General features: G+C 36.6%; 1 protein-coding gene across 1 annotated transcript in view; it reads right to left on the bottom strand.

Annotated features, from left to right (window-relative positions):
* Positions 1 to 15,009, bottom strand: part of pcolce2b (procollagen C-endopeptidase enhancer 2b) — a 29,434-nt gene extending 14,425 nt beyond the window's left edge. The window contains exons 1-4 of the mRNA XM_079805479.1: positions 14,746 to 15,009; positions 14,449 to 14,557; positions 7,722 to 7,977; positions 749 to 873 (exon numbers count right to left, since the gene is read on the bottom strand). Of these exons, the coding sequence (XP_079661605.1) occupies positions 749 to 873; positions 7,722 to 7,977; positions 14,449 to 14,557; positions 14,746 to 14,822 (567 nt within the window). The 5' untranslated portion in view covers positions 14,823 to 15,009. The remainder of the gene's footprint in view (positions 1 to 748; positions 874 to 7,721; positions 7,978 to 14,448; positions 14,558 to 14,745) is intronic.
* Between the last annotated feature and the right edge of the window lie 780 nt (positions 15,010 to 15,789).

Consider the following 15,789-nt stretch of genomic DNA (forward strand, 5'->3'; position numbering starts at 1 on the left):
GCATGTCTTACTTGCTCACAGCAGCATGCTGTGTGTGTTTTGGCAGTAGCAAGTCACATACTTTCTCTGCAGCAGCAGCAGCAATAAAAGTAGCAGCAGCGTAGCAGATCTATTCCGCCAAGACCAAACATATTAACATTGCCATACCCATTTCCATGCCAAACACTCCGAGAGTTGTCATGACAGAACTATAACTATTACAATTATTCATGAGACCATACAATGCACGATGAAGTACATCAGGCATTAAAAATACTTTTATAATGCATTATACATAAAGACTTTAAGTAAAGTGTTACCAAACAATTTAAATTCAGCTATAAGCATCTATAATGAAAACAATAGTGTCATTATTCAGCTCAAGTCAGTTAAATGTTGATTCAATTCAGTTCAATAACAGTGTCAATGTAGCAAAGTTAGGGTGTGTTCACAGACTTGGCAGGTTTGGTTCGATTAAACAAACTCTGGTGCGATTGCTGTCAGTGCAGTTCATTTGAATAAGTGTGAATGCTGCCATCCGAACCCTTGTGCGCACCAAACAAGAGGGTCCACTTCCAAACAAACTGGTGCAGTTTTTTTTGGGTCCGGACCGAAAGAACCAAGAGAACTGAAGTACAGGTGTGACTGTGAACACACCCTTAGTGTCATTATCCAGATCAATTCAGTTCAGTTGCAGTCAGTGCAGATAAATCGATAATAAAGACATTCATTATTTTTGTAGCCAAGTTAAGGATAAAGGTAAGTCTACCTGGTTCTTCGGTGCTACTATATGCCAAGAACACGTGACTCCAGCAGGATAGTCTTTCTCTGGCCAGTTAGGGGTCTTGAAGGTTCCTGACGGCTTCATTAATCTCCCACCACAGTACTGATCCCCTGTAAACATCCATTCAGACAGGCATTTAGGAAATGTTTCCTCCTTTAAACTCCACGAGAGAAACGCTAAACATAGACCAAGCATCCAGTGTGAGGTCGTTCACCCCTAATTAAAAGGAATGCATGAGATAATTACACAGCACCGTCATTGGCGGACTCTACAATGTACTTTCCTACAGTCTTGTCATTATGAGCGAGTTTACAGACTTGTTGGTCCCAGCGTGCAGTTCCTGCCTTAATCCTTCTACACAGCTGCCCAAACCCTTTCTCCAGAGCTGGTGCTTCTAGAAGCGTATCTCACCGAAAGCAGTGTGTATTGATTTTGATGCCTGTATAAAAAATGTTGCACCAGAAAAGTGCATTATAAACCTCTCTGTGTGAGACTTTTTTGGTCGTCATAAATGTGTCCAGTCATATTTCACCCCAAAACCATACTGAAATAATATTTTGAGTATAAAAGTGAAACATTTTAGATACTTTCTTCTATCCAAGTTTAAAGGGATAGTTCACACAAAAATGAAAATGACCCCATGATTTACTCATCCACAAGTCATTTTAGGTGAACATGACATTCTTCTTTAAGACGAATACAATCGGAGTTATATTAATAAATATCCTGGCTAAACCAAGCATTATAATGGCAGTAAATGGCGGCCCAAAATTTGAAGCCCAAAAAAGTGCATCCATCCATTATAAAAGTACTCCACATGGCTCCGGGGGGGTTAATAAAGGCCTTCTGAAGTGAATCGATGGGTTTTTGTAAGACAAATATCCATATTTAACAAGAAATAATGGAAGGCGGTCCGCCGGAAGATAGATATTTTACTTTATAATGTGTTAAATATGGATATTTTTCTTTCTTTCTTATTTTTTGGAATCGCAACCAGCACATCCAGTGCAAGAAGGCTTTGACTATTTAATTTTACTTAACATTATTTTATTTATCCTCTATATTGACGGGACCTTTTTGAAAGATATTGGTTTACTTATGGCCTTTTTGTGCACTTGAGCTTAACTGAGACTTGAGAGTTTGTAGACATTAAGAGGCTGTTGTGTCGACCTTGATTTATTGCCATATTGAGGTGTCATCGGTTTTATTTTGATTTTAGAAAATAAACATGATTTCTCATCTTACAAATCAATTGTTTCATATTTTCACTGGTATGTCTCTCAGGTGTCCAGGCCTATATTTAGTATGAGTAAAGTACAGTCAAAATCAGATATTTTAAGGCCTTTTCTCAAGTTGTATTGGAATTTGTGACTTGTAACTTGTAATGGTAATTTTCGCTGTAAGGAATCTGTACTTTTACTCAAGTATGTGTAACGGAGGCCAGCTAGTAGTTGCTGTGTGAGTAAACCTCATTCCTCTGATCTCAAGAGACATTCTAACGACTGGCGCTAGAGGTTGCAGCCTTTAGCCTCCTTGTTAGAGCTTCCAACTCTCATGCCGGTGGACCGGAGTTCGAGTCCCCCTTGGAACGGAGGGGTTACACATGGTTTTCAGATACTTTTTACACCTCTGCGTCATGAGCATGCATATTATGTGTTCAGTCTATAGGTGCGTAAGGTTTCTTTACAAAGTCACATCGCCAACTACTGGCCTGGAGGCATAATACAGTGTTTTTAGTCAGTTTCGCGGATCAGTGTGAACAGGGATCATTTTGACAATGGTGTCGCCTATATGCAAAAAATGCATATTTTGGCATATTTTATATCTACATATTTTACTTTTGAGGGTTTGTTTTATTTTCTATTTTAAAAACTTACATTATGGAAAATATATTTAAAGGGGCAATTCACCACTAGCAAGATGAGCTTTTACTAAAACTTGGCAGTCTACGCAGTGGAACGTGAAAAAAATATAATCGGTGCTACATCCAAGAGAAACAAAGTAAAAGGGCTGTGGTGTTCCCTTTTGACAAAAACTACAACACCCATAAGACTGTGTGTCCACCAAAGCGTTTTAGTCAGCTGAAAATGTCTTGCTGTGAGTGCTTGAGAGTTTTTTTTTCCAGTTGAGACTCTTTGCTTGTTATGATACAGAATATCCGCGGAAGTGTTACTAGTACCTCATTTCACAGATAGTTTGTTTTTTCTTTTTACTTAAAGTTGAACATTCTTCAACTCTTGCTCAGCGCCTCGTTACACTCATGGCGTTCTAAAAACGCAGCACTCCCATTGAAAACAACTGAATACGCCAGCCAGCTGCGTGAAAAAACGCATGGAGACACATGGCCTAATACATGTTTGATTTTGGCAATGCTCCTCTTTGACAGCTCTTTTGCTGACAAATACAGTACATCTTAATCATTCACATATATTATTAAATATACATTGTAACAATACAAATCTGGTTGAAAATCAGCAAAATTATCTTTTAGTTGTCACAAAATTAATGTGAAAATAATGTGGAAAATATTAGTGGTCCTGAACATTTTATTTGATTATCAATTTGAATAAAATAAGGTAAAATATATTTAATAATTATTACTTCTAATAATTATATATAATATTCTAACATATAATTATTAATTTAAGGTCAAATGTGACCTTTTTTTCATAAGACTCACACATAGTGGGTAACCAAACAAAGCACTGGCACAGCTTTTAACACAAAACTGTGTTGATGTGATGACAGGAAGTAGAGCAGCAAGATTCTGTATAAATTGAGAATCACGATTTATGTATTTATTTATTTTTTAACATAGAGATCCCGATTCTCAAACAATTCTTGAGACAGCTAAACAAAATAACGTCATTTACTAGAGGTTCTGCCAAAATTTTATTTAATTTATTTAATTAATCTGAATGAATTATTATTATTATTTTTTTAATTGGGTTTTCATGATTGTTTCAATTACTCACTTATAAAGACTTCGCTTGTTTCATTACAGGATGAATCAGCGTTTTTGAACGAATCTCTTGAATGAATGTTTCAATGACAAGTGCATTTTTAAGTCTTTTAAAATTAAGATAGTATTGATTACATAGTTAAACCCGTATGTAACTAGTGTAACCAGAAGTATGTATCCCAGTACTTCTGTGATAATTTGAATTATTGTAACAGAAATAGTGATACTTGTGTGGTTGAAAAGCTCTCTCTGGGTAAGCAGCAGCGCCAACGCAGGTTTGAATGTTTGCTATCTTGTACTTTTTTTAAAGTTTGATAGACATAGCAAATCCTTGTCATTTAGGAATAAAATCGCATGGGTGTTTGAATCGAGATTGTGATCTTTTAACGATTAATTGTGCGGCTCTAACTGCAAGCTTCCATTGTTACTAACACGCATCAGCTGTGTTTTAACTACTGATGGACTAAAACAGAGACACAATCTAAATCATTAACATTCCAGCTGTCTTGTTCCAGCCAAGCAGACGTCTCGTCACTTATACAGTTATTCCGTGAGCAAGACAGTCTCTGGGGGTCTGACCAATCACTGATTCACTGGGAAAACGTCTGTGAGAAATTCCACATCATGCCATGAAATTCAGTACACAGCAATGTTCTCCAGCTTCCAGATCTTCCAGCGTGCTCTAAATCAACTGTCAGACCCTGCAGAGAAAATCCCATTATATTAACTAGTCAAAGTAAAACCAGGTTTTTCTTCCTTTTGTGTGAATCGACAAGGTCTTTCAGTGAAATATTGAACGGAAACGGTTTATATCGGGGCATTAAATGTCCATTTCTCTTCTCCAGCTAGCATTATATTGACCTCTGACTTCTCTAGGTACTGTCAGATGTTAAATAGCTCTTAACTGCTCATTTAAGTTGGCCTTTGCCCTCGTAAACACATTTGAGCGTAATAGCATCTGAATTTATGGACAGAAACATGGATCATATTTTGGAAGAGCTGGGCAGTGTGATTGCATATAAACACAGAATTTCCATCAAAAACAAATTAACAAACTGTTGAAGTAAACCTTAAAGGGATAGTTCACCCAAAGTGAAAATTAGGTGGCCTTAACTACAATGTACTAATATTTAAATTATTCCTTTGATACAATGCACTTTTTGTGTACATAGATGTTTTTACATTGTACTTACATATTAAAAGATACCTGCCTTTTATTACATCTGTAATTAATATATGTAGTTACATTTATAATTACACTGTTGACACTTCCCTTACACCTAACCCTACCCTTAAACCTACCCATACCACCACACCTGTCCTTGAAAGCTTTAGCATGAGTTCTGCCAGGAAGACTTAATTGTCACGTCACTTCAACTTTTTATCTATCCAATCACATTCTAATACTTGGGTATAAAAGATCGGTAACTACTCATGTCTGAGTTCGCAGATGCTGACGCTCCAATTCACCGCCATCCTCCCCACCACCTCCAAGTCAAATCCTTCCCTACATCCACCCCACCACCACCAGGATGGTCCCTTCCATACCTCACAGGGGGGTCGGCTGCGCCTCTGCCTTCGTCTTCAGGCAGGATATGTAGAGTCCGGACCCTCAGATTGCGAGCTACGGACGGGGCCTATGCCAAAGTACTTTATTGCTTGCTGGGTTGTAAATAAATGGATAATTGTCACAGTATTTATTCTCCCGAGTCTTTCTGGTAGAACTAACTTTACCCCTATCCCACCTCAATATCAGTAAAAATGTTTTGCAATACAATATGAACACTATAAGTACATTGTACTTATTTTTTTATATAAGTACATAGTAGTTAAGGCCACCTAATATAAAGTGGGACAGACTTTTGTTCATCTCTTAATGCTTCAGCATACCAAGACATTTTGGTCAATTTCATGCCCCCAACTTTGTGGGAACAGTTTGGGGATGACCCCTTCCTGTTCCAACATGACTGCGCACCAGTGCACAAAGCAAGGTCCATAAAGACATGGATGAGCGCCCTGACCTCAACCCGATAGAACACCTTTGGGATGAATTAGAGCGGAACACATTCAAGTGGATGGAGAGGACAGCGTTTCGACATTTCTTGTCAGTTATATAAAAAAAGGTTCAACAACAGCTTCAAATTGGTTAAGTAACATTATCACGATCTACTTTAACCCTCTGGTGCTCTTTGGTCATTTCTGACCAGAAAATTTTCTGTTTTGAAATTTTAAAAATCACTTCATCGGAATGATATGAAACTTGGTGACTTTTCTAGCATTAGGTATGTAAACACACAAAAAAAATTGAGGGCATGATTCGAGCATGCTAAGTGCTCTTCGGTCAAAAATGACCACCATAGGAAATTAATGGGCAAAAACACAAATTCACAGAAAAAAATCTATATTTAAAAAAAAAAAAATCTATATTTAAAAAAAAAAATATATATATATATATATATTAAATATATATTAAAATCCATTAAAAAAAACAATAATTAAATGTGTTCAAAAGAGAACTAAGGAATTCTCAAGCCTCTCCATAGAGACCTCTAGTGATTACACCCATGGTTGCATGATTTCTTAAATAATTCCAAAAGAGGGCGCTAATCTGCCTTCAAAAAAATTATTTTGAAGGCCTAGTCTCTATTTTAACCTGAAATACTGCAATAATAAAAAATAAAAATAAAAAATTACGACAAAAAAAATTGTATAATTTTCAGTGGCAAAAATAGACCATAATTATTGCATAAATATTAAAAAATACCATCAAATCACGTCAAAATACAAAATTAAAAAGAACAAATATTATTGAAGAAAAATAAATTGCATTGGTTTTACTGGGGTGGAGGAAGTTTAATATTTAGGTGTCCGGTCACTTATGACCGGGAAGACAACAAATGCAACCCCTAAACGAAGAGCACCAGAGGGTTAATTCATTTTGTTAATATTTATACCTCTGTGATCATGGTATTTTTCCTTAATCATCTGAAATATCTATGCTAAATATCTATTTAGTATTTATCTACTAGTAATGATGCTCGGCACGTCTGTTTCACTGTATATCCTATGTTTTTATTAATAATTTGGGTGCATTTTATTGTTAATTTTGTGTTTTTCAAAATAAATGAATTTAATTCAGAGTCCGCGGGATTCATGATTCACAGCTGTTGAAATAACCACTGTATTAGTTAGGACAAATTAGGTTAAACTACTGCATGTCCGCCCACAGAAAAATAAATAAATATCAAAATGACCAACACAGAACTATTGATCCACGAACGTCGCAATTACTATAACTGGCAGCGTTACGAATCTCATGCGGCAGACAAACTGTGTGCGCATGTCACAAAATGATTCCGATTGAAAGCATCAAGCACATGTAAACACCAAATTGGTTTAGATAACGTCTCATGTAAACTTGTCCATCGAATCTTTCAATCGGAATGATTTTAATCGGAATGACAAAAAAGTGTGCATGTAAACGGGGCAACTAAGCCAGGTCTTCTCGTCCAACATCAGTGCCTGACCTCACAAATGCGCTTCTAGAAGAATGGTCAAAAATTCCCATAAACACACTCCTAAACCTTGTGGAAAGCCTTCCCAGAAGAGTTGAAGCAGTTATAGCTGCAAAGGGTGGGCCAACTCCATAATAAACCCTACGGATTAAGAATGGGATGTCATAAAAAAATTTAAACCAATCAATTCATTTGGATTTTTTTAATGATTTTTATGATGAGATTTATGATGGTTTTCAACCATTGGGTGAATAGACTTTCTCTCTCAGATTTCATAAAAAAATATCTTCATTTATGTTTCAAAAGTCTTATTAGTTTGAAACGACATGAGGGTGAGAAACTGATGACAGAATTAAAATTTTTTGGGTGAACTATCCCTTTTAAAACGCCTAATAAATTCCTTTGGCTCACTGAGCTGAATAGAGTGAACATCTTATTAGCTGCCAAATTTATGGTCCATAATTTTTTATGATGTTCTTACCCCGTTCATTAGGGTTAGCAGCAGAGTACACAGCCAGGAAGCCGCTACCAGCTGTATTGGCATCAGAAACCATCTGTATGAGCATCTTGTTGTTTGTGGAAACGAGGGCTCCCGGCCTGAAAGTCCCACAGAAGCGGCCGAGACGCTGTGCATTGCCGTGGCCACTATAAACATCCACATAATCATACCGGCACAGGTTGTCACTCTCTAAGTCGAGAAAACGGAATGAGAGGACGACCACTTTGCCCTCAGGAACCTGCAAGAAGCAGACGTCATATTGAGACCCAACTAGATAAGAACGCACGGTAACACTTTAGTTTAGGATCCAATTCTCATTATTAACTAGTTGCTTATTACCATGCATATTACTAGGATATTGGATGTTTAATAGAAATTATATATTATATTCTGCATGACCATATTCTACATCTCTTAATTCTACACAATACCTAAACTTAACAACTAAGCAGTAATTAGGAATTTATTGAGGCAAAAGTCGTAGTTAATAGTGTCAATAGTGAGAATTGGAACCTAAACTAAAGTGTGAGAGAATGCATTCTGTTCACAGACATCTGACACAAATTTAAAACAATTTAACATACTTTACACTTATAGTCATTAGTTTATATTGTACTGACATTTTTTATTTGATTACATCACTCTCAGTGCTTCATGGGGGTAGTTCATTAAACTCAGCATGAAATAGAAGCTGTCATAGCCTGTTCTTCTCTTTTGTGAAGTATATCCGAGTGAAACTGCATCTCAAACAGGAAAACATGTAGGACGGGACTTGTTTTTGCCAATCGGGAATTGATTGGATCATTGTGGTTTGCTATTGGTGGATCTCATGTGAGTGACAGGATGTCCCGCCCTCGCGCCAGTTAACACAGAAGCCTATGGAGAAAATGAATGGAAAAATACTTTTCCAATGCACTATAGTAACAAATATACAGTGTTGGGGGGTAATGCATTACAAGTAACACAAGTAACGTAATCAGATTACTTTTTTCAAGGAATGAGTAAAGTACATTGACTATAAAAAAATATGGACGTAGTGTCCGTGGCGTCACCCATAGGATTCTGAAGAGCAGTTTTGAAACGTGAAGTAGGGACGAGCTGGCCGTTGCCATCTTGGCAGCGCATCACTCCCTGATAACAGAAAATGGGCAAAGAGGCGGGTCGTGGGCGGAGCTGAGGTGACGCGATGACTAACAGACAGCAGACAAACGACAATCCACCTGTCACTCAAAGTGGCCACGCCCTTAATTATGCAGAACTTTAAGGCTTTATATAATGTAAACGAATGAGTTCCCCCTCACAGTTGTCATGAACGGCAAAATTAGCAGTAAAGACCAAAACCACAATTTGTACCAGGCTGTAAACATGTTTTTTTTTTCTGCTGTAAAGTTGGACATTTTAACATGGGGCTCAATGAGATTCTGCTCCCTTCTGGAGCCTGAGCCTCTAGTGGCCTGTCGATGAACTGCAGTTTAAGTCACTTCCGTATTGGCTTCAAGAGAAACTGTAGGAGGTTGCCGCTTGGTAAAGTAACACCTTACTCAGTAACACTTTATAATAACTACACGCTATGAAGCATTAGTTAAGCATTAATAAAATAGTTAATTCATCATTAATAAAGCATTAATAGACATTACGCAGAATAGGACAAAAATAGACAACTAGTAAATGTTTTATAACTACCTGAATTAATCATGAATTACAGTAGGAATACATGTTAATAAAGCATTTATTAACACACTGAGTAACTATTACTAGATGTGTAAATAATAAGATGTAGGGGTGTAACGGTACACAAAACTGACGGTTCGGTACGTACCTCGGTTTTGAAGTCACGGTTCGGTACAGCAGTTTTACAAAATTGCTTTTTATTAATTTTTATTAAACGGTAGTTTACTGAAGAAAAAAAGTGTCTGTCCTTAAATGAATTAAATTATAACTAAAAGTTTATTGAAGATATTGCTGTGTAAACTATATAAGGAGCCCTTACTTGCACATTAATATTAAAGTTTAACAACAGAACCAAAACTATTAGCCTAAATTCAGTTGCTATTTTTTTTCAGGTATAATAATCAAAACTCATAAGCTTCACATAAGGCTGTTTTTGCATTAATTTCTAAATCTAATTTCTAAAATTATGTTTTTTCTCCAATTCGTTGTTGAAATATAATCATACACAGTGAGTGTCATTTTCATTTTCAAATAATCAATACATCACTAACAGGTTAAAGGGTTAGTTCACCCAAAAATGAAAATTCTGTCATTAATTACTCACCCTCATGTCGTTCGACACCGTAAGACCTCCGTTCATATTCGGAACACAAATGAAGATATTTTTGTTGAAAGCGGATGGCTGAGAAAGGCTTCAGATAGGCCTCCATTGGCATTCAGTACATTTACACTCCCAAGACGCATAAAAGGCACTTAAAACGTCGTTACAAAGTCCATCTCACCACAGTGACTCTACAATCATTTTACGATGCGACGACAATAGTTTTTGTGCGCAAAAAAAAATCAAAATAACACCTTTATCCAACTTGTTATTGTCTTCCGTGTGTGCCTCCACGACGCATGCGCGAGAATATGACGCAGATCCGGCGTTCGGACCATAGACTGGTCCGGACACATGACCCAGAAGTGATTTGTTTACAAGCAGAAGAAGACACGCGTGTCTAAGCTGTTGGATTCTACATTGATCGTGCTTTAGGTCTCGGCGTAATTCTCAAAATGGGGTTAGAGTGTGCATTTCATGGATTCCCGAACACTGGCGCTACGTCATATTCTCGCGCATGCGTCGTGGAGGCATACACGGAAGACAATAACAAGTTGGATAAAGGTGTTATTTTGATTTTTTTTTGCGCACAAAAACTATTGTCGTCGCATCGTAAAATTATTGTAGAGTCACTGTGGTGAGATGGACTTTGTAACGACGTTTTAAGTGCCTTTTATGGGTCTTGGGAGTATAAATGTACTGAATGCCAATGGAGGCCTATCTGAAGCCTTTCTCAGCCATCAGCTTTCAACTAAAATATCTTCATTTGTGTTCCGAATATGAACAGAGGTCTTACGGGTGTCGAACGACATGAGGGTGAGTAATTAATGACAGAATTTTCATTTTTGGGTGAACTAACCCTTTAAGTAGAATATAATGAATATATAGGCTAATATAGTGCATATATTTAGCAAAATATTTGATTTCTCCAGTTAACTAACAGCTGTGGACACTGAATGACTGCCTGAGGTAAATGTGATGCTATATGACATTGTTTACAAGCTGTTTTAATATTGACGTCTTTCCGCGGTTGAAACACTGATTGAGCGATTACACCACATATGATTCGTTTCAGTGTTAATGTATCCTCAACATACCTTTAGATATTAATTAATGTTTATTCTTTAGGAAGAGATGATCGCGTTCACAGATGATCGCGTTCACACGCGCGCGCGCGCCGCGGCTGCTTGAGCTGACGTGTCTACAGTGATCAGTCGTCACATTAAAGAGCGTCAAAACGGCATTTATCGTTTGAATTTCGTGATAAAATGAACTGAATACTTAATATGTTCATGTGGGAACTAGGACTGAAGTGTGTTCCGCGCTTAAAACAAGTCGACTGTTAACTGAAGATTGCATTCGTAACCGTTCGGTACACACGCGCACCGTACCGAAAGCCCTGTACCGAAACGGTTCGGTACGAATACATGTACCGTTACACCCCTAATAAGATGTATAAATGTATATTTAAATAGTTTATTAATCATTTACTTACACTTTCTAAATGATCTGATGAACAACTGACAACTCCTAAATAACTGGTTTGTAAATAATGTAATGCTTAATTTGGAAATGATAAATTGATCATTTATAAAGTATGAAAATACAATTATTAAACACGTTATAGATATGTTTATAAATCAAGAATAAAGCATTTATAGCTGTATTTATCAAACTGCGTAATGTCTATTAATGCTTTATAAATGATGGATTAACTATTTACTTAACTAATGCTTCATAGCGTGTAGTTATTATAAAGTGTTACCCATTATGCTTACATTTACAACAAAATATCTGAGTTAGTTTTTCAAATATGTAACACAAGTTAATTAGTTGTCCCATTCATTGACTGACAGCTCTCCTGTCCTCATGGGGAGATAAATCATGAGTAAGGTCAGAGGTGTTGTGTGCGCGGTGTGAACATGATGGATATTGTCGTTCTAGACACTGTGAGCATGCATTTACTCATCTCACTTTCACAAAAACACATTCAGTATATGTCCAAAAAAAAGAATAGCCAAGATGAGAAAAAGTAACACAAAAGTTATAAAACGCAATTTGTTACTTTTTTAGTGAGTAACACACCATTGTTACTTTTTTAGTGAGTAACACAGCATTGTAACACATTAGTGTTAACCAACATTGTTTTGTGTGCATACAGTATATATATATATATATATATATATATATATATATGTGTATATATGTATATATTGTATACAGTAATATTGTGAGATATTATTCCAATTTTAAATAATGGTTTTCTTTTTGAATATAGTTTAAAATATAATTTATTTCTGTGATGTAAAGCTGAATTTTAATCAGCCATTACTCCAGTCTATAGTGTAACATGATCCTTCAGAAATAATTCTAATATATTTTTGTGATTTTTTTTGATTATATTTTTGTGATATCATTTTTCAGGATTATTTGATGAATAAAATGTTGAAAAGAAAAGAAAATGTTGAAAAGATTTGTAAAAATATTAAGCAGCACAACTGTTAGAATATATAGAATATTAGAATGATTTCTGAAGGATCATGTGACACTAAAGACTGAAGTAATGGCTGATGAAAATTCAGCATCACATAAATAAATGATGTTTTAAAGTATATTCAAATCGAAAACCATCATTTTAAATTGTAATAATATTTCACAATATTATTGTATTTTTGATCAAATAAATGCAGGCTTGATGAGGGTAAGAGACTTCTTTCAAAAAAATTACAAATAGTAATGTTTCTCAATTTTGACCAGTACCTTATACAGTATATGTTTATTTGTATTTTTACTGCAGCAACATGGAAATCAGTCTCTGCCATAATTAAGATTCTTAAAATAAAGTGGACGATCCCTTTTAGTCAGAGTGGTCACCAATTGAGTCTCTTATATGCTATGATGGCAATGTAATAAAATGCTAGAATGAGTCTGGAGTTGCCACAAGGATGTAATGTGGCCAACAGCCAAACCAAACACAGATTACAACCAGACACACACTGATTCTTGCCACGACTTTCTATTGCATCATCATCACAGTACATGCATTGCAGAGCCACATTTGACTTCTTTTTTTTTATTTCACCCCAAAACACTAAACATACAGATACATTCAAACATTCAGCTTAAACTTTTTAAGATTGAAGTTCTGAAAAACGGACTTGTTAGAGATTGTTCTAAAATGCAAACTTTGTACTTACTGAACAATGTTTCAGACTGCAATATTTCACAGCATGCACTGTATTCAATGAAGAAGTTCTGTATACGTATGCTATTTATGTGTGTATGGATACATTCCTGGATAAACAGATGGATTGTGTATTAAAAACATATAAATGCACATACAATACAAATGTTAGATCTGGTAAGGGTCTATGCTAACTTGAGATCTGTAAAAACATTTTCTGTAACCTGCTAGGCCTATATAACAAATTCTTGGTTTCTCTCTGCATGTGTTTTTGTATTCTTCGCCATTACGGAGCAGTTGACACTCATTTACTATGAATAGGTTAAATCAGGTGTTGCCGAACTGAATTGTGGGTTGCGTTGCATGACAACACTGGCGTTGCTTGCAGCAGAAGTTGAAAAATGTTCAACTTTTCAAGCGCCAACGCAGGCGTCAGTCAATCAGATCGCCTATGCAAATACCCTAGCGCAGACGCTAGCCAATTGCGTTCATGCAACACTGGAGAAATCATTTGATTGGCTGGTGTCATTGTGATGGTTGCGTCAACACCAAGCTTCAGACATGCCCTCCGTCAAGCGTTGATGCCGAAGCACCATGTGAATGCGGCGTTACTGATTATTATAGAGGCTTTTTCCGCCATAGAATAAAAAAAATTTGAAAGGTATTTGCGACTTTTTATCTTGCAATTCTGACTTTATTTCTCGCAAATCCGGGTTTATACCTCATAATTCTGAGTTTATATCTAATTGCGAGAAATAAAGTCAGAACTGCGAGATATAATCTTGCAATTGAGAGAAAATAAGCCACAATATCAGTTATACCAATTATATCGAGCAATCCTGATGTTTTTTGTCTCAGTGTTGTGAGGTCTGAATTGTGGGAATTAAAAATTGTGAGATAAAATGTCACATTTTATTTTTTTATTATGTGCCAGAAACAAGCTTCCATAGACTAGGCTATTAGTAAATATTGCGGAAAAGCAAAAAAGTCTGTGTGTGACTGAAACGGATTTCAGTCGGCATTCTATTTCATAAATTTACTTACCGAACCTACGTTATGTCACAGGACAAATTCTGATTGGTTAATTTTGTTCGATTCTGGTTTCATGGGGACTTTAACTATAGCCCCCCTTAACATGGCAACTATTATATTTTACAGGGCTCTGATATTTCCTTCAGGAAATGCAAATGGTTTTATCTATTATTAAGACGCATGTCATTTACATTCGGCATACGAGTAAATCAGTTACTTACAGTAATTCTCCACACACATTTGGTATTCGGCGGATAGACTCCCGGATAACCCTGACTACCAATAACACCCGACTCTCCTGTGATATTCCCACCACACGTGAAGGTCTGTCTAGACAAGAGAAAGAACAATAAACACCCGCATCGATGCAGCATTCATTTTTGCAATACAGCCTATATGAATCATACAACTTTCACATGAACGCACAGCAGTTTCGTATGTGAGGATCCGCCGCGCCGCGATATCTGTGATCATACATGAGCATTCAGTGCGCGCGCATCATGACTGAAGAAACTTACCTGTTTTGAGACTGAGCTCGCACATGCAGGTTGAGCAGCAGAGCCCAGGCGACCAGGACACCGCAGATCTTCCACATTGTAAGAACTGACAGTGGATCAGATCAGACAGTGTGCGTGTCTGCGTCCAGCTGCATTTAATGATATTATTGTGCTCCGTCTGTCCTGAAGTTGCTCGGGGGAGTTTCAGAGGCAGATGAATATAACGTTTGTTCTGCTCTGTAGGAGGGAGCAGCACGACAGCTGCCCTTTTCCAAACCTGTGATCAAAGACATGCGAGAGAGAGAGAGAGAGAGAGAGAGAGAGAGAGAGAGAGAGAGAGAGAGAGAGAGAGAGAGAGAGAGAGAGAGAGAGAAGACTCTTGATATGAATCTAATTCAAATAAAAAGAAACAATTTTAAAAAGTTTTTTTCAAGTAACACAGGAGTTTTTTAACTTTTCAGTTAAATTCAATTCAGTTTATTTCAGATTTTACAACATAGGCTATCCGCTAATTTAATTGTCAAATAATCGATGCATATGATCCATGAGTACAATATGAGATGATTACAGCGCCACCTCGTGGCTTTAAAGGTCAAATATATTCGAATTACTAAATGTATTATTACGGTTTGTCAATTCAGATATTTTAACATGTAATTTTATATTCGTTTTTTGTAGTTGAAAATCGAAACTTTGAAGATAATGTAGGTGTAGCCTACAATAGGCTATATCATGTTTTAAAGTTTTTCAAATGTAAAATTTAAGTTTATGTAGGGGAGAGTGGGGACGCTTGCAACACGTTTTGCATTTTCTTCAGTTTCTCAGAGACTCTGGAAAGCCAGAGTTTTGGGAGTTCATTTTTCATCTCTGCAAAATGGACTTCAGGATGGACTAAAATGAACTCCCAAAACGTACAGCCAGATTCTGGCGTTCGGACAGATGACCCAGAAGCGGTTTGTTTACGAGCAGAGGAAGACGCGCGTGTCTAAGCTGTTGGATTCTACATTGATCGTGCTTTAGGTCTCGGCGTAGTGCTCAAAATGGGGCTTAAGTGTGTATTTCATG

This window comes from Gobio gobio, assembly GCF_949357685.1.
Source record: "Gobio gobio genome assembly, chromosome: 23".
Lineage (NCBI taxonomy): Eukaryota > Metazoa > Chordata > Actinopteri > Cypriniformes > Gobionidae > Gobio > Gobio gobio.